Raw genomic sequence first — 22,804 nt, 5'->3', positions numbered from 1 at the left:
GAAATTTTTTATTTTTTTTAAAAAAAAAACAACCCATTTTATTCCTCTCTTCTCACCATGATTTCGTTTAAGCTGGTCAACAAGCATGTTCGAAGCAAATGAATGCACAAGTAGCAAGTAGGATGCATCAGGATGGTCTTTTTGTTTCGGGTTCACCTGTCCTAGACAGACCCAACCCCTGTGTTGAGTCTCCAAGGCCAAATGTATATGATGCAAATAGACGTTCCTACTAGGGATCCGGTACATGGCTGAGTTATTCTAAGTGTAAAACCTGAGGTTGATTGTTCTAAACCTAGCTTACCCAAACGGACAGTTTGAGCCGAAGCGGGGGCAACGTACCGGGAGCACGAAAGTCTACCCGGCCTAGTTACTTGTCCCAACTCCGTCTTATTTGGTATGACTTTAACAGAAAGGTGGGTCACGCGCACGTGTACACCATAAATTCAGAAGACTCAGAAAGAAGGGGGTTTCACAGCAGTTGTATATATTCACAATTCAAATAATATTAACGCGGTAAAAAGCAACATTTAGCATATTAGCATATAAACAGTTGAAAATCAGATAGTAAATAAAGCCAATTAACACAGATATTTTAAGCTCGAATTCTTTAAACCCTGAACCAATGGTTCTGGGTTATAGTTTACTGTTTGTTCCCCAGCAGAGTCGCCAGAGCTGTCACACCTCCTTTTTACCGCGCTCACGGGGCGCGTGGGGAGTTTTCTCCAATTGAAGGACAGTCGAAACGAGATTTATTTAATTATTTCAGAGTCGCCACCTGGGAATTTTAAGGCGTCCCAAGTCACCAATTTTAATCCCTGAATCGAGGAGAATATGACTCTGTTTATTATTCTGCGAACCAGAAATCCTGAGTAAGGAATTCTGTTAATCCGGAAGAAGGTGTTAGGCATTTCCGAATTCCGTGGTTCTAGCACGGTCGCTTAACTGTTTTTATTATTGGCTTAATTATCTTGATTTTATTAAATACATTTTGTTACGTGATTTTTCTACCGCTTTTACTTATTGTGATTAAGGACCCTTCTTTGAATCGAATTACGCGTACGTATATTCGTGTTATAAATTTAAAAAATGCGGAATTGTGTCACGCGTACGTGTACACAATAACTTTTGATAATATATTTATTAAGCAATCATTTTTTCGAAATTGTGTCGAATCAAGAATATTTGTTTTTCTTAAATAGTGACCCGCACATCTCGGGTTTTTATGAAATTAATTTAACGTCCTCGAAGAAATCCCTTATATTAAATATTCATTCGAAATTGCGCGTACCCATAATTCGAATTGCTTTTATTGGTATAATCAGATTACGCGAACGTATCCCTAATCACACCAAATATTCTTAATGGTATTATGAATTTTTCCACAAATTGTTTGTTGTATCTACACATTTTATATAAAATACTGAGAAATTCATATTCAAGGGATGTCTTTAAATTCTTTTAAAAGAATTCACAATTTATTAAATATTGCCCGTTGACTATAATTTCCGAGTATTAATTATGTTCATCCCAAGACTATTCAAATTCAAAGTAAAATAAGAACATGATTAATATTATCCTTCACAAATACAACATATACATATACTAAAGGATGAATGCCATATGTGAGCTGTCACACCTCCTTTTTACCGCGCTCGCGGGGCGCGTGGGGAGTTTTCTCCAATTGAAGGACAGTCGAAACGGGATTTATTTAATTATTTCAGAGTCGCCACCTGGGAATTTTAAGGCGTCCCAAGTCACCAATTTTAATCCCTGAATCGAGGAGAATATGACTCTGTTTATTATTCTGCGAACCAGAAATCCTGAGTAAGGAATTCTGTTAATCCGGAAGAAGGTGTTAGGCATTTCCGAATTCCGTGGTTCTAGCACGGTCGCTTAACTGTTTTTATTATTAGCTTAATTATCTTGATTTTATTAAATACATTTTGTTACGTGATTTTTCTACCGCTTTTACTTATTGTGATTAAGGACCCTTCTTTGAATCGAATTACGCGTACGTATATTCGTGTTATAAATTTAAAAATGCGGAATTGTGTCACGCGTACGTGTACACAATAACTTTTGATAATATATTTATTAAGCAATCATTTTTTCGAAATTGTGTCGAATCAAGAATATTTGTTTTTCTTAAATAGTGACCCGCACATCTCGGGTTTTTATGAAATTAATTTAACGTCCTCGAAGAAATCCCTTATATTAAATATTCATTCGAAATTGTGCGTACGCATAATTCGAATTGCTTTTATTGGTATAATCAGATTACGCGAACGTATCCCTAATCACACCAAATATTCTTAATGGTATTATGAATTTTTCCACAAATTGTTTGTTGTATCTACACATTTTATATAAAATACTGAGAAATTCATATTCAAGGGATGTCTTTAAATTCTTTTAAAAGAATTCACAATTTATTAAATATTGCCCGTTGACTATAATTTCCGAGTATTAATTATGTTCATCCCAAGACTATTCAAATTCAAAGTAAAATAAGAACATGATTAATATTATCCTTCACAAATACAACATATACATATACCAAAGGATGAATGCCATATGAAACTCACAAAAATAATTTATGAAGGGAAGAAGTATTTTTGAACAATTTTTTTTATTTTATTTTAATTAATGCAAATTCTACTTTTATTTACCATTGATATAAAGTGTTGTGATTTGTTCTTATACATATCACCTCATTCTCACACGCTTATTTATTGATCCAGAATTATAATTACTCCGCTTATTTATAACGATAAATGATCAAATTGATGAGAATAGAGTTATTATGCAAATTGATTCAATTCGAATTGTATTACATACAACATAGTTGTACGCTTAAACATTCATAATATTCTTAACATCATAATGAGATACATCAATTCATCATCCCTTAATGGTTATATATATACCTGTTATTACGCCATATATGAACGTATAACTCACACCATTCAATCCATAACTAAATCAGGTATTAGAATAAACTAGCAATATGGTTTTTGACATTTTTATACTACTCTTTATTCAACTAACAACATCTGACTTTAATCCACAACCAAACAATCGAATTACACTAACCATGCATTTTCTTAATATTTTAGAATATTCTATACCTGACTAACAATGTCATAGGACTTAACTAATAGCCAACTTCCTGCCATATTCCCTATCTTAACAATTCAATCATAACTATACTTTAATGAAAATTTAGAAAATTAACCTTATTACAACACTTATACAGTCTTCAATAAAGGACATTTAACTTACAGTCATCCTATCAACATATATTACTTATTTGATCAAGAAACAAAACTGAATTTTTAATTAAAGAGCTCAAATGAATAACAGACATTATTACAATTCAAGCTTCATTTATCGGTCATGCTGAATCTCTTTCCAACATAGAATTTAAAAGGATATGTACCTGAAAATGAAGGTAGAAGGAGTAAATTTCAGCAGTAGCAGCAGTAACAAAATCAACGGAATAGCAGTCTTTCCACAGGTTTGAGCAATAATAAGACCCGAAGAACCCAGATGCACAGTGACAGTACTTTTAGGAAGTTTCAGATTTTTAACTGAACAATGATATTGAACAAATCCGGACAGATTTAATGAAAAGAATAATATTTCTGATTCTGAGACTTAGAACAAAACAGACTGAAAAAATTTCAATTTTAAAACACAGAATCAACTTCAATCCTGACTTCTGAGACAGAATTCTATTTTTATGCTTCAGTTTTTCTTTCTTTCTATGAAAACTGATAAGATCTCCCTCTCAAAATCTGATTTCAATCTTTCTTCCAAATCTGTATTCAAAATCTGACCCTTTCCTTTTCAAATCAGATTTTTTCTCTCTTCTTCCTTTCTAATTTTTCTGTCTGAAAGCTCTCTTTTTTTCCTGTTTTTCTTTCTTCCAAGCTCTCCTAAGTTTTTCTTTAAACTCTGTATTCAAAATCTGACTTTTCTCTTAATCTCTCATTATTTTTTCTTCTCTCTTTCAAAAACTGAGTCTCCCCCCTTTTTTTTAAAACTGCCCATCAGATCCTGTATTTATACAGGTCTGCCCCCTTTCTTTTAGTGCTGCCTGGACCCTTTCTCTTTTTTTAAAAATCAGAAAAGTTCCATTAAAACTACTTTTGAATACTTTAAATCTAAGTGCCCTTATCCTGATTTTCAGCAGCCCCATTATCCCTTGTTCCCCATTATTACTTAAATTATAACCACTATCATTCCATTATAAGCACACTATCACATTATCCTACTGTTTTAATCCAAAGTAAACCTGAAATCCTACTGTAATTACTATTATTACTGCCTTAAATTCAGAATCTAACAATACAGATTTTAAAATCTGTTTAAGCAGCTATAATCAATCCTAAAGTTTTGGACTGAATCTTAACTAAGGATGTAACTTTCTAACACAATTACATTTAATCAACACTTGTAAAATCACACTGAATTCAAAACTAACAACATAACAACATATCACTGAAATCATTATAACAATTCAGACCGGACTTAAACATTGAATCAAGATCAAACATACACAGGAGCATTGTCAATATACTGACAATGCCCTGTTCAGAAAATAATATATACAGCATACATTTGAATTCACTGATTCGCAAACAAACATGATTTAATTGACGAGGATTAATCAGTTGACTATTTACAACATTTGTCCATAATCAGTCTAAAATAATAGAAACAGAATGTTTCAATCAGCATTATCATAAATGAGAATTCATAATATAACTAATCGACGAACTTAATCGAGTCGATTACTTATATTGTGAATAATCACAACCAACAGAAACAGTTTCATATTTTGATCATAAGACGGGCATGATACAAAGATGACAGAATTAATCAAAACAAAAATATGAAAAATTAACAAGTTATTAAAACAAACGAAAATACATACAGAATAAACAGAAATAGAAAAGTACCTCTGAATTTTAATCAGACTCGAACTCAACTTGGCTTCGGATTTTGTTTGAAATCAAACAGACATTAGTCGAAGTATTTTCCATTGAAAATACTTCGACTAAGGTCGATTAAACCTCAATCTTTATTCAATCTGGACAGAATCCAAAAGTCTGGTATTTTTAGGGTTCTTGAAAGTTCGATTTGGGACTTAACCATTTCTGGTCAGATTTGAGGAGAACCAAATACGACACAAGGGTGAGGGAAGCCTAGGGGTTATTTGGTGTCACTTTGGAACAGGTCTGGGTAAGTTCTTGTTTGGTCCAAATCTTCAAAAGAAGATTCGAAGAGTTCTGAGAGGATTCGAACCAAACAAACAACAGATCTATACTTAGGGTGGTTAGGGGAAGCTATGGTGTTATTTTGGAAGCCATTGGAAAGGTTTGAGTTTTCAGACCCACCTTCGATTTAGTATTCGAAGAGTTGGGGTCTGATTCGAAGGAAACTAAGGTCAGATTTGTGTAGAGGATGTTCAGGGGGTTTCAGGCGGTGGGATTCTAGGGCGGCTAGGGTTAGGAGTGGGGTTTGGGGACGATGATGAACAGTGAGAGGAGGGGGGTGTTCAGTTAGGGGCCGGGGTAGGGGCTTGGGACTTATATAGGGGTGGGGTGGATTGATATTGTCCGTCCGATCAAGTAAGATGAAGGGCCAGGATCAATCCACTTATCAAAACGACATCGTTTGATTTAAGTTGGGGAAAGGGTCAACCCGGGGTTGAAATGGATCGGGTTTGAGTGAGTTTTTTAAGACCGTGGGATCAAAATGGATGAACGGTTCAGATCTAGTTGCCCTAAACGTCGTCGTTTTATTTATGCAAGGGCTGAACTGGACCGTTTGATTGCAATGAATCAACGGCTCAGATTTGAGGTACCTCATGCGACGTCGTTTAGGCTTGTTCGAATTGGACCGGACAGGGGGATGTTGGATTGGGCTGTGGGATTCATTTCGTTTGGGCCTGGATTTTAATCCAGGTCCGATTTTCATATTCTAACTTATATTTTTATTTTATTATTAATTAATAAAATCCTAATCAAAAATTATAAAAACAAAATTATCATTATAATAATACTAATTATCTTTTAATAACCATTAACACGTAGATAAAACATTAATCACATAACGACACATTTAAAAATAGAACGAATGCATATTTTTTGTGATTTTATTTAAATTATCTTTCAAATGCATAATTAAATCCTATATGCATGCAACATGTATTTTATTTTAATTTTCATTTCATTATGACGAAGTAAACATTTATGAACATAACACAAATATTTAACACCACGCAAATTCAAAAATTACACAGTAAAAGAAATTTATTTTATTTTTTGATTTATTCTGGAGTAGTTTTCATAAGGCAAAAATCACGTGCTCACAACATTGGTTCAATACGATTAAGGAACCATGATGGAATGATCAGAACATTAACAGATGTTTGATATGTACCGGATTTGAAGAAGAATCTCATCTCTGTGGGAGCCCTAGAATCAAAAGGGTTCAAAATCATTGCAGAAAATGGAGTGATGAGAGTATGCTCCGGTGCACTAGTGGTAATGAAGGCCAATCGGAAGAACAATAACATGTACCGTTATCGCGGTAGTACAGTTATTGGGACAGCGATAACATCCAGTGACGAAAAAGAGGCAAAAGCAACCAGGCTATGGCACATGCGCTTGGGACATGCTGGAGGAAAATCCTTGAAAACTTTATCAGATCAAGGATTGTTAAAAGGAGTAAAGGCTTGCAACTTGGAGTTTTGCGAGAATTGTATCAAAGGGAAACAGACAAGGGTTAAATTTGGTACAACGATCCATAATACTAAAGGCATTTTGGATTATGTACACTCTGATGTTTGGGATCCTTCCAAAACACCTTCATTGGGTGGGAAGCACTATTTTGTAACCTTTGCTGATGATTTTTCTCGAAGAGTGTGGGTGTATACAATGAAGAGCAAAGATGAAGTGCTGAGAATTTTTCTCAAATGGAAGACGATGGTGGAGAATCAAACAGGCAGGAGGATCAAGTGTATTCGCACAGATAATGGAGGTGAATACAAAAATGATCATTTCAATAAGGTTTGTGAAAATGATCGCATCGTCCGACACTTCACTGTCAGACATACACCACAACAGAATGGAGTGACAGAACGTATGAACCGGACCTTGCTGGAGAAGGTACGATGTATGTTGTCCAATGCTGGCTTGGGCAAAGAATTTTGGGCTGAGGCAGTTACATATGCATGTCACCTCATCAATCGCTTACCATCTGCTGCTGTTGATGGCAAGACACCATTTGAAAAATGGTATGGAAAGCCTGCTGTAGATTATGACTCTTTGCACGTGTTTGGCTCAACTGCATATTATCATGTGACAGAGTCAAAATTGGATCCAAGGGCAAAGAAGGCTATTTTTATGGGAATTACTTCTGGAGTCAAAGGATATCGCTTATGGTGTCCTATGACAAAGAAAGTAATATTCAGCAGGGATGTTACCTTTGATGAATCTGCTATGGTAAATAAGGTAATACAAGATACAAAACAAAATGAAGGTGCTTCTAAGCAGGTGGAGTTTGAGGGAAAATTTATTTTTCCTACACAAGAAGCAGAGGAGGAAACAAATGAAGATTACCCTCTGGAAGGAGAGCCAGTAGAGGAAATTCCAACTCAGGAACCTCAACAACAACTTGAATCAATAGCAACCAGCAGGCCAAAAAAAACAATAACGAAACCTGTTCGTCTCATAGAGACGGTTGCTTGTGCAACCTCAATTGTAGCTGGTGATGTTCCTACCACTTATAAAGACGCAGTCCAAAGTTCAGAAGAAGATAAGTGGAGGATTGCCATGAATGATGAAATACAGTCCCTTCATCAGAATCATACATGGAGATTGGCCAATCTCCCTAAGGGAAAGAAAGCAATTGGGTGCAAATGGGTATTTACAAAGAAGGAAGGATTTCCTAACCAAGTAGATGTTCGCTACAAAGCAAGATTGGTGGCCAAAGGATATGCTCAAAAGGAGGGAATTGATTACAATGAAGTGTTTTCTCCAGTTGTAAAACATTCCTCCATTAGAATTATTTTGGCTCTGGTAGCACAGTTGGATTTGGAACTAGTTCAGATGGATGTAAAAACTGCATTTTTACATGGAAACTTGGAGGAGGAAAACTATATGACTCAGCCAGAAGGATTCAAAGTTACTGGAAAAGAAAATATGGTGTGCAAACTTGAAAAATCGTTGTACGGATTGAAACAATCTTCTAGATAATGGTACAAGCGATTTGACGAGTTTATGTTGCGGCAAGGGTACAAGAGAAGCAAATATGATCATTGTGTGTATTTGCGCAAGCTTAAAGATGGTTCCTTTGTATATCTTCTCCTATATGTTGATGATATGTTGATAGCTTCCAAGAATTCGGAAGAAATTGATAAGTTGAAGATTCAACTGAAGAAGGAGTTCGAGATGAAGGATCTGGGTGAGGCAAAGAAAATTCTTGGCATGGAGATAATAAGAGAAAGACGTTCAAAGAAACTCTGTTTATCTCAAAAAGAATATTTGAAAAGAATACTCCAACGTTGATAGCATCAAGAACAAGGATATAGTTAAGGACAATGATAGAGATGATAGAGTTTTGGAAGCTCCAAGGCCATTTACAAGATCTCAAGCTAAAGAGTTGCAAGCTAAGGTTGCTAGACTTCAATGGCAAATAAAGAAGCTTTTAATTGTAGAGGAAGAGCTCAAGCCCAAAGGAGATGAATTGTCCAAGTTTTACAATTATTTGGTAGTCCAAATTGAAGTCCAAGAGGAGGAAGATTGGGTTACCAAATCAGCCCTTGAAGTCCACCAATAGGGCTCAAAATATAGTTAAGGACAATGATAGAGATGATAGAGTTTTGGAAGCTCCAAGGCCATTTACAAGATCTCAAGCTAAAGAGTTGCAAGCTAAGGTTGCTAGACTTCAATGGCAAATAAAGAAGCTTTTAATTGTAGAGGAAGAGCTCAATCCCAAAGGATATGAATTGTCCAAGTTTTACAATTATTTGGTAGTCCAAATTGAAGTCCAAGAGGAGGAAGATTGGGTTACCAAATCAGCCCTTGAAGTCCACCAATAGGGCTCAAAATGACCTTAAAAGAGGTCCAAAAGGGGGTGTTTAAAAGGAGCCCAATTGGAGTCCAAACCAATGGCCCAAACTAATAGTTTAAGGCCTAAATCTGCCCCAAAAGGATTTGGCCGCCCCCACTTAATTTTGATGGCTTTTGTTACCCCTTAGGAGCCACCTACCTAAGTTTGATGGCTATTGTGACCCCTAGCATCCCCCTACCTAATTTAGATGACTTTTTAGCAACCCCCTACATTATTTTAAGTGCTTTTAACTCCTATAAATAAGGAGTTCTTCTCATTCATAAGACACAACATTTATTGATTAAGTATATCATACTTTGAGAGTTCTTTTGAACCTTTGTTACTTGTGCTTTGAGATTTATCTTTCAACCTTTACTAGTTCTTAGTTCAAGGTAGTAAGATTACTTCTCTTTTATGATATCTTTGATTCCTTTGTGGTATTCTTAGAATGCGATTAATACTAGTTATTAATTGTTGTCTCAAGTTACTCGTAAAGTGGTCAAGATCCGAATCTATTGTTTTGATTTGCTTTTTAAGTAAAGGTGTTTGTTTTGTTCCATAAATCAAGACGTTGTTACTTTGATCTTGTCAAGGCTATAGAACTTACGTTCTTGGAAGTTCTTGGAATTCTTTCCTTGAATTCTTCCCATATCCTTTATTTTCATCTCTTTAATTTTAGTTGTTTAATTCCTTGTTGTTATTGCTTCCGCATTTACTTCTCAAATTTTTACTCTAATTTGGATTCCCGACCTAGTTGTTATCAAACGTTTTGGCATAGATGAAAAGACTAAGCCAGTTAGTACTCCACTTGCTCCCTATTTTAAGCTTAGTACTACTATGTCGCCAAAAGATGAAGCTGAACGAGAGTATATGTCAAAGGTACCATACGCAAATATTGTTGGTAGCTTGATGTATGCAATGGTCTGTACGAGACCTGATATTTCACAAGCTGTTGGAGTTATTAGCAGATATATGCATAATCCAGGAAAGGAGCATTGACAAGCTGTGAAGTGGATTCTACGGTATATTCATAATACTGTAGATGTTGGGTTAGTTTTTGAGCAGGAATGCAATCAGTCTGTAGTTGGATACTGTGACTCAGATTTTGTGGGTGATCTGGACAAACGAAGATCAACTACTGGTTATGTGTTTACTTTTGCAAAGGCACCAGTTAGTTGGAAGTCTACTTTGCAGTTAACAGTTGTTTTGTCTACAACAGAGGCAGAGTACATGGCTATTACAGAGGCTGTAAAGGAGGCAATTTGGCTTCAAGGATTGCTAAAGGAGCTTGGTGTTGAACAAAAAAGTATCACAATTTTTTGTGATAGTCAAAGTGCTATTCAATTAGCGAAGAACCAAGTTTATCATGCAAGGACGAAGCACATTAATGTTCGGTATCATTTTGTACGAGAAATCATAGAAGAAAGTGGAGTCACGGTGAAGAAAATTCATACTACAGAGAATCCTGCTGATATGCTGACAAAAGTGGTGACTGCGGTCAAGTTTCAACATTGTTTCGATTTGATCAACATTGTTGAACACTGAAGAATGAAGATGAAGACAACCAAAATTTGTTATTGAGAGAAAATTGAAGATGTGGAATTTTGCCAAGGTGGAGATTTGTTGATTGTCAAAAGTCCCACATCGGTGGGTGACAATTTGGGGTTGAGAATTTTTCCCTATAAAAGGAGGCCTAATGTTTAGGATTTAAACACACCTCTCATTTGCCTTCTTATCTTCTTAAGGCATTTGTATCTTCTCTCTTTAGTATTATTTCACTTGTATTTTTGAAGTGGAATAAAATATTGGTTGTGTCCGAGGAGTAAGCAAAATTAGCCGAACCTCGTAAATTCTGGTGTTCCTTTTATTTATAACAACCACCAAATAATAAATAAGACAATAAAACAACACCAGTGTCCGTGGATAGTTGGGATCACTAGAATTTGAGAATAAAGCTAAGCTTCCATTCAAATACATAACATACATGGAACCTCTACTCGTATTGAAGTCACCGACAGACCTTGTAAAGTATATTTGGGGAGGATTTGACTCGACGAGAGCAGTGAAACCATCGTCGGTAGCAGAGAAAGAAAACCAACCTCCTTTAGTCCAGTTTGTTGTTGAAACACTTGCTATTAGCTTCTGACCTGATACTAACTTCTGTCCTGGAACCAAAGAATCAGTCGGGTGATCAAAAGATTGCCAAACAGTTGCATTTTTGGCATCAAACAGAACAAGGTTTCCCTCATCAGTCAAGTTTAAGCCAGCAACAGATTTTCCAACACTGTTTGTTGACCAAGCCAAAGTACCATCAGCATCTCTAAGCACTAAGTCTCCTTGTGCTGTAAGCTGCAATGTAGAATTGATCCTAACTGGACTATTCCTGTTAGCAGACCAAACCACTTGTGGGAACCCAATATTGGGAGAAGTAATAAAGGAAACACTATTGGTTTGCACAATGAATATGGCAAAGAGGTAACTCTCACAATTCCCATTACAGTAGAAACCACAAGCATATTTCGGACCAAGGGTTCCTCTGAGTAGTATAGCTCTTACTATTGAACCATCGGTGAAATTCACTGAATGGGGTGCAGAAAAGCTGTTAACCCAAGTTGTAGAAAGATCTGCAGTTGGGTAATCAAAAGGTTGGCTTGTTATCAAATGAAAATAACAACAAAGACTGAAGAAGCAAAGAAAAATCCAGCATAAAGCCATAAAGAAGACGTAACAGAAGGCAAAATGCCTTTAGTTCTTTGATTGTCTGAAAGAGTCTAAGCTCAGTGCACTAAGCTATTATTTGCCTTTTCGTCCATGAATGCATCTTGGTCAACCTTTAATTTTCTAATTGCTAAATTCGAAATATAATATTGTCAGGAAAGCAACAAACACCTACTTTCTACAACTTGGAGAACAAGAAGAATAAAGGAATGCGTTGACCCTATACATCTAGTTCAAATTGACATCCTCGTCAAATTGGCTATTTGTAAACTAGTTTCTGGATGCATGTGTTGGACGTGTGTATTCTGTGTCAATCAATATAAACTTTCTAAAACTACATAATATTGAAATGTGTGTGATATATATATAAAACAAAATTTGAAGGTTAAAAGGGCAGGCTCAACTAGCAAAATGTGAAATAAATATTTACTATATATGCCATCATAATTTGCTAAACTAAAACTTATAAGTAGATCACACTTTATGTTATAAAAAAGGTCATATATAAACTGCTGATTATATTTTAAATAAAGTAATGATATGACGGTGTAAATTTGATTACCTAGAACTTGGATCTGTCTTCCTCCTATTCTAAATAAAAGAGTTTTAAGTCTTTTTTGTTTTCCTTCCTATATCATTAAGAAACAATTACGTATAATACATTTGGGAGAAACACCTTACTCGGTTTAACCCTTATTTGAGGTTCTTACCCGGTTTAGCCACCATCGGCTACAACATGAAAACAAGTAGCATCTGCCCAAATAACTGATGTACATAGTGGCTGATCTGAGGGGTTTTGAAATTATCATGTTGCAGACCATATATTTTCGAAACTCTTCTAGGAATAAGATGGAAATGGCATCACCAGGGTTGGAGTAAAGAACATCGAATATTGTAGCTGGAAAACTCCATTAAAGCTCTTTCGAAGCTTAAGCTAATAATTTTCTTCCTCAAAAATTTGTAATCTCTCCAAAAGATATGAACGCCCAGTTCAATTCCACACCGAGTTTCATCCAAGTTCAGTAACTATTAGTTAACCTTCCCTTGATTTGCCTCTACATCCTAGGTGTAATGCAGACATGAAACATGGAGTTTATTAGTTGTTTGAATAGGGGTTGTTCCAATTGATTGGTTAGCTCAAAACTGAAATTTAAAGTGATTTAAGTTAAATTTCATAAGAGAATAAGATGAAGTAAATTTTGTATAATAGTGTATATGAGTGTATAAATGCCTCTTATATACTACTAGTTCATCGGCACATGCACTGCACGTGTATGCCAAATAATGTAACACACTATTTTGTAAAATAATATCAAAAATATTAGAATAAAGAGTTGAGTAAAAACTACTCACAAAAGAATAAAGTATAAGTTTATGTGAATGATCAATATGGATCGCTACTTGTTTGTCGAAGTTAAAACGATTGTACACCGTATGAATCTACAAAGATGAACAATAAAAATTTAATTAGATATATTTGACTTTTATTACTTGTTGTAATTTTATGACAATCATGTAATGAAGTGTATCTCACCTGAAATCAAGTGTATTATATATATATATTTCAATTGCACCAACTTTTCCAACTTGGTGTAGCTTGTTTGCAATTATATTAAAACATTTTGTACCTCGATAAGAGGGGATTGCTCAGATGGTCAACACCCCTCACCTACAATCCTAAGGTCGTGGATTCAAGTTATCAAAGGAGCAACAACTCCAACATAGATCCTCCTACTTGTTTTTCACCTAATAGTATAAACCTTCTAAAATGGTATGAATAACATTATAATACGTGTGAGATGAGTTGCACCAAAATTTAAGGGATGAAAATATAAGCTCTAACTTAATTGCTGAAGGTAAGAGGATTATATCATTTGAACAACTTAAATTGGATTGTCATATCAAATATTCAACGTGACAGTTTTCTTATTTTTCTACATTTCAACAATATCTAGATTACATTTGAATATGACCAACATCGGCTATGGTTGCAAATATTTCACGTTTAGAAGTTTCTCCCTTATCTTTAAGAAATTGTAGCCTTCTTACTTTTATAGATACATACATATCAATAAGTTGTTGTCGAATGAAAGTAGTAACTTGTATAAGTTGCAAAGAAATTTGATCAACATAGGTCTTCTTTAGAGTGGCTAGTATATCGTAATAAAAATATTTAATAGTTATTGACATCAAAAAGTTTTATTGATATCATCCTTGTACGTACAAGGACCCTTTGTCTAATAGAAGATTATGACTCCTTTCATCTGTAAATTTGACAAAAGAATATTAGTTGAATTGTATAAAGTATATTAGTGTATAAGCATAACACAATAACCATGTGTCAAATCTAACATCCATTATGCACCATGTAGGCTATTCAAGAAATTTGAACTTTCAGTTTATCTATTAAAATCGCATAATAACATAAAATGGGTTAAAATTGACAAAATAATAAGTGACATATTACACTTTTTAAATGGGATAACTAAGTCACTAATCCGTATAAATCATTAACTATTTTGTCCATGGATTCTTGAAAAGGAAAAAGAAATAATGTTTCTAAACTTTCAAGTGAAACATGCAACTGAAAAAGGAGCTAAAACAAAGAGAAGTCATTTTAAAAATGAAAGAAATAAAAGGAAGCGAAAACGTTAATTAGCTAATACATCATTCTTCTAATCTTCAAATGTACATGTCATCAAGGCTAATAATTTAGCAAAAGCCTTACTTCTGGAAAGTGGAAACGTGAAGGGCACATTTGCCAAGGACATGCCGCAAAGAATTTTTAGGGAAAAAGGAATTTTTGATATAGCAAGAGAAACAGAATATTGTGCCTTAGTGATCAGACAGTGTGTTATCACTTTTATAGAGCAAAGAATGCAAATAGACTGTAAAATTGTAACTACCGTGGAAAAAAAACAAATATGAAATAGAAAACGCTTGGAGTAATAATTAAGAAAATTTTCCATCTTTAGCCACTTTAATGTAATAATAAAGAGTAAATTTTAAAGGATATTATCGTAATTCAATTTTGTAGGCAGGAGCTTCCTACTTTTAGTATAACAAGAGTAATATTCAAAGAAGCTACTGATTCTTGAGGTTTAATTGAAAAATCAAGCGACGTCAGCTCAGCTGGCAACATATATGAATATATTAATAAAGTTTAAAGGTAATGATAAGAGTGTAGAATTATTACCAATTTTATGATGCGGCAACCAAAAAACCTGTAAATAAAACTGTACCAGAAAGAATATAAGGATTATGGGACAAATACACCTTATTGTGCATTTATAAAGAGTGCTGGGAAGAATCTGGAAAGGCATTTAGAAGGACTTATCATGGAAGATGAAAGAACAAAATATAAAGAGTGAAATTACTGCAAATAATAAGTAAAGTAATAATTTGAGTGACTTTGGGAAAAGAAACTGAAGAAATCAGCTATCAATGTCTGGGAAAAAACCAAAACACCAATTTTAGAGTGTTCTTGAAGGAGAAAATGGGGTAAAAAAACCAGAACATTAAGTTAATAATGAATTTACTCACTTTATTAGGAAAAGAAAGTGAAAGAAGCAGCCATCAATGTCTTAGGAGAAACTGAAGGAGCTCGTTGATGGGAGTAACTGAAGGAGAAAGGCCATTTATTATTTCCCAAAACTATGCTATTTCATTTATTCAATTACTTTATTATTTATTTATAACAAAAAGCATAAAGTTGCAACTTTTCCTATCTTTACGTATTACACCTTTCCAATTTGATAGAAGTTCATGTACGGTTGCATTGTTACCTCCATTTAACGGTTTAACCTTCCATATATACAATTATTTTAGTTTGCTTTAATTCAAAATTTGCAGAGAAGCTATTCGTTCTTTCCACTGCTACAGAATCAACGGAGTTCTTTCCCTTCATTCTCATTTTAGTTAATTTCTTTTCTTTCTATTTTTCATTTCTGCTTTGCTACAGAAATTCAAAAGTAGTCTCTTAAATTGGTTAATTACACCTTTTTTGTCGACCGTAACCGTTTCTGGAAAAAAAAATGCACACACATATTTGAAGATACATATTCCTTTATACTATTTTTGCTACTTCCTTCTTTCACTAATTAATAATTGACAAAATATATCTTAAATGGGTACGTTACCCAACCTCTCTTCTACGGACTTTTATGCTATCCTTCCATTGATACATTTTTCACCCTAATTAATAAGGTCATGTAATTTAATGGTCATTTAATTATAATATTACTATTTCATATTTATTATATTAAATATATAATATTTTATTACATTTTACATAAAAATAATTTACAATAAGGGCAAAATAGTAATCTAACTTTGCAGGAAGAAGCTTCCCGCTTTTAGTATAATATGATGATATGATATGATGATTACATGATTTTATTGACCTATATACATAATGTGCCTATCTTGTATAAAAATACAATTCTTATTTAAAACTGGTCCAAATCTCCAAACAACATCCTTAGATATTTCTAACAAGTCTAAACAATACCCACTCTAAATTTCTCGCAAAATCAAATTAGAAATTTAAACTCACTTCTTGCTCTACAATGGTTGATTCTTTTAAAAATCTAATTTTTACCACCCAAATGAATTTGGTTTGTTGAACTAACATTTGAGTAATAATTACTGATTCGTTAACTGGGTTAGAAGCTTGAGATCTTGAAGGGGAAAAAAATGATTACTGATTCGGTAACTGGGTTAGAAGCTTGAGATTTTGAAGGGAAAAAAAATAAATAGTGATTTCGAGAATCTATTTAGAGTTAGATGTTGAATCTTGGCCTATTATTTTTGGGCTATAGCTTTGCAAAGTTATATATAGATCACATAATTGATTAATATATATGGATTGTACTTATGTGTAATTCTCTCTATCATTAATTAGATAGGAGTAAAAGAAAGTTAACAAGGTTATACATCTTAGCTAAGATAGTAAATTAAGAAAGGCTTTGGACATGGATTTTAATATTGGAGAAAAGAAAAATCTAAACCATAAAGTCGGTGTATTATAACTTTATTGATATTTATTTATCTCTTAAATTAATAGAATATTTAATCTTTTAATCACCAAATACCACACCAGCATGCCAACAGACGAGGATTGGTTAATAACACCAGAAGTCAAAAGAACTAACATGATTTAATAATTTCAACTTATTTTTCCTTTGAAATATCCCGGAGTAACAATGAGCGTGTTCTAGACTTCTAGTGACAAGTACATATATATAGGGACGGCCAAATAAAAATTAATCAGTTACAGTAGCCTAAGCTGCACTCTCTTCACGAGCAATTTGGAAGGACATACCATTGAAGTTGTAAATCCTCATAATTCCATTAGTTTTGATTTCTCGACAACTAAATTGGTATCACTTGTTTCATTAATGCATGCTGTTCTGATTTTCTTTGATTTACAGCTTCTTGTTGTATACAGTGGAGAAAAGAAAACTACAATAAAATTCATACATCTTTGTCTCTGTGTCTGTCTTTGCCCAGTCAATACGGAAAGGAGCCTCACAAACAAAAACTTATTTAATGTGCTATTATCTTCAAATTAAACATTTGTTCGACTTTTATACTCTTTCCAGCAGCTCAGTATTGACTAAAGAATATAACAAATGACTTCTCATTTCATTTACTAAACTTTGAAAGCCTCATGCTCCAGCTGGCTATTACAAGTAAAGCATGATTATAATTATTAATTTAAAGAAACTTTGCACCTGTTCAACCTCTAGATCCTCTAATTACATTTCTACATACCGCAGATTGTAAACTAGAACTTGAAAAGTTCCAACTTTATGCCAATGCAGTTAGTCTTCAAAGCTAGCAAGAGAGTTTTTAAATACTGGAGCTGCATAATTAGCTCGAAAATGTCTTCTTCTTTTTTTCAACCTATTAAAATTGATCTACAGATATCATTTCCGGGTTATCATTAGATACCTGTAATTACATATGTAAGTTCTGTACCAACCAACAGTTTTAACTATGCTAGGCCTAGTAAAGTAAGGTAATACATGCCTTACTCCTACGTAGGGTGTACATAGGTCGGGTTGGTTCGGATTTTATATTTACCAAACCAAACCAATTGTGTCGGCTTATTAAATCTAAAGACCAAACCAAACCAATAAAACGGAGGTTTTTCAATCTCGGTCTTTTTCGAATTTTCTCGGGTTTTCGGGTTATTCGAGTTTTTTCGGGGGTTTTTTCCGGTAAAATCTAGAACAAAACATATAACTTGTGCTCAAAATATTTCTTTAATCCTAGTAAGATGCAACTATATAAAGTATTTTCCAAGAAAATAATATAAAATATGAGATGTGTCATGGCATTATCCTAAAATATTCAACAATAAAGACAATAAAATTATGCAATATAAATATTGTTAATTAAAAAGCCATAATAAAAATAAACATAATTTAAAAGTACTAAGTCATGTTAAAATAAGTAGACTAATAAGGGAGTATTAATTACATGACTAAACGCTAAAGAAAAAATAAAAAGAGGTTATGCATTTTTATCCAAAATTATTGCAAAATAAAAAATAGATATTCAATACATTCCCATTCGTAGTATTGAATTGAATGTCTTTTGTTAGCATTAGCATTGATTTGATTTTGGTTTGTTCTTTTGTTAGCATTATTTAATTTACTAATTGTACGCGACGAAATCAGAGGACTTGATTTCTCGCTATCAAGTCATTTCGGAAGACCGCCTCGAGAACCCGAGGATGGGAAGTCACGACCGAGGTACCCTACCTCGGGGCCCGTCGAGGCCCGATTCAGAGAAGATGGAAATCGAAGCCAGAACAAGAAGGAGAAGCTCCCAAGGCATGCGGTTAGGTCTGGCAAAGCCGGCCTATCCAGGGCCTACGCCAAAACGTCGCATCTAGCCGTCCCATCTCCATACTTAACAATTAATGCATGTTGTACTATAGCCGAGTTCCCCTCCTATATAAAGGGGACTCGCAGTACCTTGTAAAGGGCTGATGTTGCTCCATTTCTCCACAAGTGCAATAATATCTCTCTCTCTCTCTCTCTCTCTCTTCTTTCTAACTTGCTCATTCTCACTGGCCCGAGGCCACTTTAACATTTATCATTTTCTTACTTGTTCTTCATTTTATCACTTGGTATTGGCCATAAAGAGCTTTATTTAATCATATCTCAATTGTTATCCCATACTCGATCGCCCCCGATAGCTCGAGCTCGACCTGAACACCGACCCCAAGGTCCCCCATCGACCAGTCCTACATCCGGGCAACATGCCCCTCTGTTTGATTACTGCCTCGTTTTAGCTTGCATTTCATCGTTAAACTTCACATTCCTAGCATTAATTGCCTTAAACAACTAGCTCGAGAATAGATCACGTATTTTTAGAATCTCATTTACAAATTTAATTGTTGTTACCATTTTCACGGTAAACAGTTTGGCGCCCACCGTGGGGCTAAAAATAATAGTGATTATTTTTCTTGTTGGTTCCATTGCACAAACACACGTTATCTTTCACACTTTTTCTTGTCCAAAGATCTCTTGATTTCAGGTCAAAATGTTTGGCTCGGTAAACAGAGTCGAGAACGACTACCCCGAAAATCACGGCGGAAATAGTGTGGCTGTTCTAGTGGTTGGCACGACGCCGCAGAACCCCGATAACACATCTGGGCCAATTCCAGCGGACGCGGGTTCGCAAGGTGCACAGCAGGTCGACGAAGCCTCGCACACCGATGGGAGCATACAACATATCGACCAACATGAAGCCCAACAAACCCCGGCTCGGGAAACACAGGAAGTTAGTTTTCACGATATTTTTGAAATGTTGTAGGCACAACAATTGGTTGTCGCTCAGTTGTAGAACCATCCGAAAACTCCCAGCACAGTAGCACCGGAAACAGCTCCCCGCGCCGATCTAGTACCCGAGAGATCATGCAACAACGGATCGATAACAGACCCTGCCGTAGCGAAGTTGCTTGGGGATCTCTCCAAGAGGATCAAGTCAAGGTCGTGGATGTTCATGCAATAGTTGTCCCCCAAGGAAGCGGTCCCGAAATTCGCTTCACGGAAATCCGGAACGCCAAAAATCCCTAAGTACAACAGGACCTCGGATCCCGACAAGCGCACCACCGCTTACACGTGTGCTGGAAAAGGCAGCGACCCTCAGGATGATGAGTTCGAGCCCATCTCGTTGAAGAAGTTCGGGGAAACACTCTCAAAAGGAACCATGATGTGGCGCCTTAGCCTTGCGCCTGACCTCATAAACTCGCTTACCGTATCAACAGATTCCTCTGTAGAAGCACATGCTGATGCCATCGAAGCAGCAACAGGAGAGCCCGACACATCTGAGGCCGAACAAAGAGAGAATGAAACGCCATAGGAAGTCGTACCTCATTCCCTAATAGAGCGAATGAGATCGCCCCCGGTTTCGGGTGACTGGGCAACACAGACCTTCGCTCGAAGCCTAAACGAACCATGCCCGACGACTCTAGGACATTTCAAACGAAGCTTGATCAGACACCCAGCCGAGATCTGGTCGGATGCCCGTACCCGACATCAGCCACGAATCAGGGCCGTGGACGACCATCCGGGAGCCTCCTTGAGCTCGGTATACCCAAGCAGGATCCCGGCAAAGAAACTAATGCCAAAAAGATGGAGGTACCATCCATGCGCTGCGGATAGGAGGAACGCCACAAGATGCAACCTACCTCCCAATAATCGAGAAATGGCTCGAGGGCCACATCCTCGAGGAATCTTCAGCAGAACCAGATTCGACGAGGCATGGCCGGTAGGGGCACCCTGCCTAGAAGAATATGATTTCAGCATTGCTATACCAAACGTTGTGATCACCATAAGCGAAACCAAGGACGCCGAATGATTCATACCTATTCAACCAAGACCCCTCCGAAGGAACCGCAACCTGGAGCGGGAACCGTAGGGCGCGCACGGCCACGGGGTCAAAAATGGCCACTAGCTCAGGAGGACAACATCCGTGCTACTCAATAAAATCGCCACCGAGTACCGACGAGCGATCAGGCTCGAATCCAGCCCCAAGAGAGGAAGGCAACCGGGAAGAATGAAGCAAACAAGCCGCGGCGTATTATCACGACAGTGGAGGAGCGGCGACAACCTCCAAGGACTCATAAAATGGAGAGTAAAAATGTTCGTCTCCAGGGAAAAACGGGTCCAGGGATATATTCCAGAGGACACCCTTACATCCAGAGAAAAGGACACCAAGACTTCACTCGGCCTCACACTGACGCATTGGTAACCCTCTCCCTCATTTGATCTATTTCAAATAAAACATATGTTCATGAATTCAGGTGGTTCGATCAAGCATACCAACGATGTCAGACCAAAGCCAATGGGGCGGTTCGGACTAACGAACCAAATCACTCCCGCACCTCGAATTTGTGACGGATTCCAAACGACGATCACCACAACAAGTAGGAAGACCATTCTCTCGATACAGTCCATCTAAGCTCGAGCTCGGACGCCGAGCTCTGTACCATCAAAGAAGGTGCAAGGTACGGACGTCTTACTCAGATGGCCACGGGCACACCACCCGAAGACAGCGTCGGCCCTATTTCTCCAAAAGAATGAAATCCCACGCAAGGGGCGGAATTAAAATGGTCGACAGGGAGCAATATGCGACGAGGAGAAACTCCTCGTTATATGGAGCATCGCCGGCATCAATGCCTCCACCCTCGGAATGATCAAAGGGTAAGCAAACCACATCTTCGGCCGAGCCTGATTAAACACGGCGGAGGGCTGTATTAGGGCTCACACCTCGAAAGGGCAGAAACATACCAAATCTAGGAGCATCGCCTACGCATCCCGTAGTAAGGAAGAGCCGCTTCACTCTTTTGTTATTGTTTCACTAACCTATATGTAGAGAACCGGCAGGGACATTCGGAAATTCTAACTCCACCCAGGAATCCCAAGGCTTTAACAGGGCCCGCCATGCTCTTTTCCCACGAATCAGACTTCCGCCCCAAAGAGGGTCTCACCAGCAAGATTATTAGCGGAGCAACGTACCCCTAGAGGAGGATCCGATGAGATCACTGTCCTTCTTCTACAGTCAAACGACGAGCGATCTTCTTTCGAGGGCGCCATCCCTTCGGAAGGACCGGGGAATAGTAGACTGAGTTTCAATAGGAAATCATGTACCGGACCGAATGGTCCGAGGAACCGCGCCCGCGCGGGCCGAGCTCACAACAATGAAACGATATATGTTCACGCCAAGCAATAAAAGGGTATATTTTAGCACCTCATTCTCCAAACAAGGAAATCGCAGTGTACTCTCGGCAGGAACCCTTCCACCGAATGCATCCCGAATTACTCGGGGACTTAGCGTCAACAATTCGGCATTCGCATGACTCCAAGATTGGAACTCCGGGCTCATAAAACTCCCGCAAAGTTACTCCAAGCTCACGAATAACAACCTTCGAGCCTAAGAAAACTCGATGACTCGGAGACTGTCACCAATCGCCATTCTAATTACGGAAGCAAATTCATGATTAACTAAATAACTGCCCTTGATTTGGTCTGTTCCGAGATTTACGCCATGATCTTCGACCAGTCACGGATATCTCGCCTTTCTGTTATTGTGCTTTGTTCGATGTCTGTCTCATTTGGTCTCGATCGCTACTGGCCTCGATATTCGATAGGTACCTCAGTGCTCGAACTCGGTGCCTTATCCTCTTACCTCGGTCTGATCCGTTGCGAGGCCGACCTTCGATGCAATTCCCTAGCCTCGATCAAATAGTAAAATCGGGTAACCCGATTTTAATCATATACAAATAATATTCTCAATTGTATGCACTTACTTTATTTATTATTATCATTGATAAAGTTTTTTAAAAATATATATATTTCATAGATTAAGGTACTAATATTTTACTTAAGTTGTTGTGATATGGTGAGTAAACGGGAAAAGAATGTCTCAAAAAAAGGGTCCTATG

The 22,804-nt window shown here is 36.6% G+C and overlaps 1 protein-coding gene across 1 annotated transcript; it reads right to left on the bottom strand.

Annotated features, from left to right (window-relative positions):
* Nucleotides 1-10,306: 10,306 nt before the first annotated feature.
* Nucleotides 10,307-20,693, bottom strand: LOC107830542 (G-type lectin S-receptor-like serine/threonine-protein kinase At5g35370). Its single transcript, XM_075223950.1, has 4 exons — nucleotides 20,549-20,693; nucleotides 20,098-20,185; nucleotides 11,035-11,803; nucleotides 10,307-10,333 (listed from the first exon to the last, which is right to left on the bottom strand). The coding sequence occupies exons 1-4, from the start codon at nucleotides 20,691-20,693 to the stop codon at nucleotides 10,307-10,309; spliced, it is 1,029 nt and encodes a 342-aa protein (XP_075080051.1).
* Nucleotides 20,694-22,804: the final 2,111 nt, after the last annotated feature.

Source organism: Nicotiana tabacum, chromosome 10 (genome assembly GCF_000715075.1).
Source record: "Nicotiana tabacum cultivar K326 chromosome 10, ASM71507v2, whole genome shotgun sequence".
Lineage (NCBI taxonomy): Eukaryota > Viridiplantae > Streptophyta > Magnoliopsida > Solanales > Solanaceae > Nicotiana > Nicotiana tabacum.
The sequence above is the reverse complement of the archived record's forward strand: the minus strand, read 5'-3'. Positions and strand labels throughout refer to the sequence as shown.

Bases quoted from the DNA above. Each gene is read 5' to 3' on its own strand.
- LOC107830542 (XM_075223950.1), bottom strand. From the start codon at position 20,693: ATGGTGATCACAACGTTTGGTATAGCAATGCTGAAATCATATTCTTCT. The intron at 20,186-20,548 runs GTAGGTTGCATC...GTTCGGCCTCAG, and splicing joins CATTTCTCGATTATTGGGAG to ATGTGTCGGGCTCTCCTGTT. The intron at 11,804-20,097 runs GTCAGGCGCAAG...TTGCTTCTTCAG, and splicing joins ACGGTAAGCGAGTTTATGAG to TCTTTGTTGTTATTTTCATT.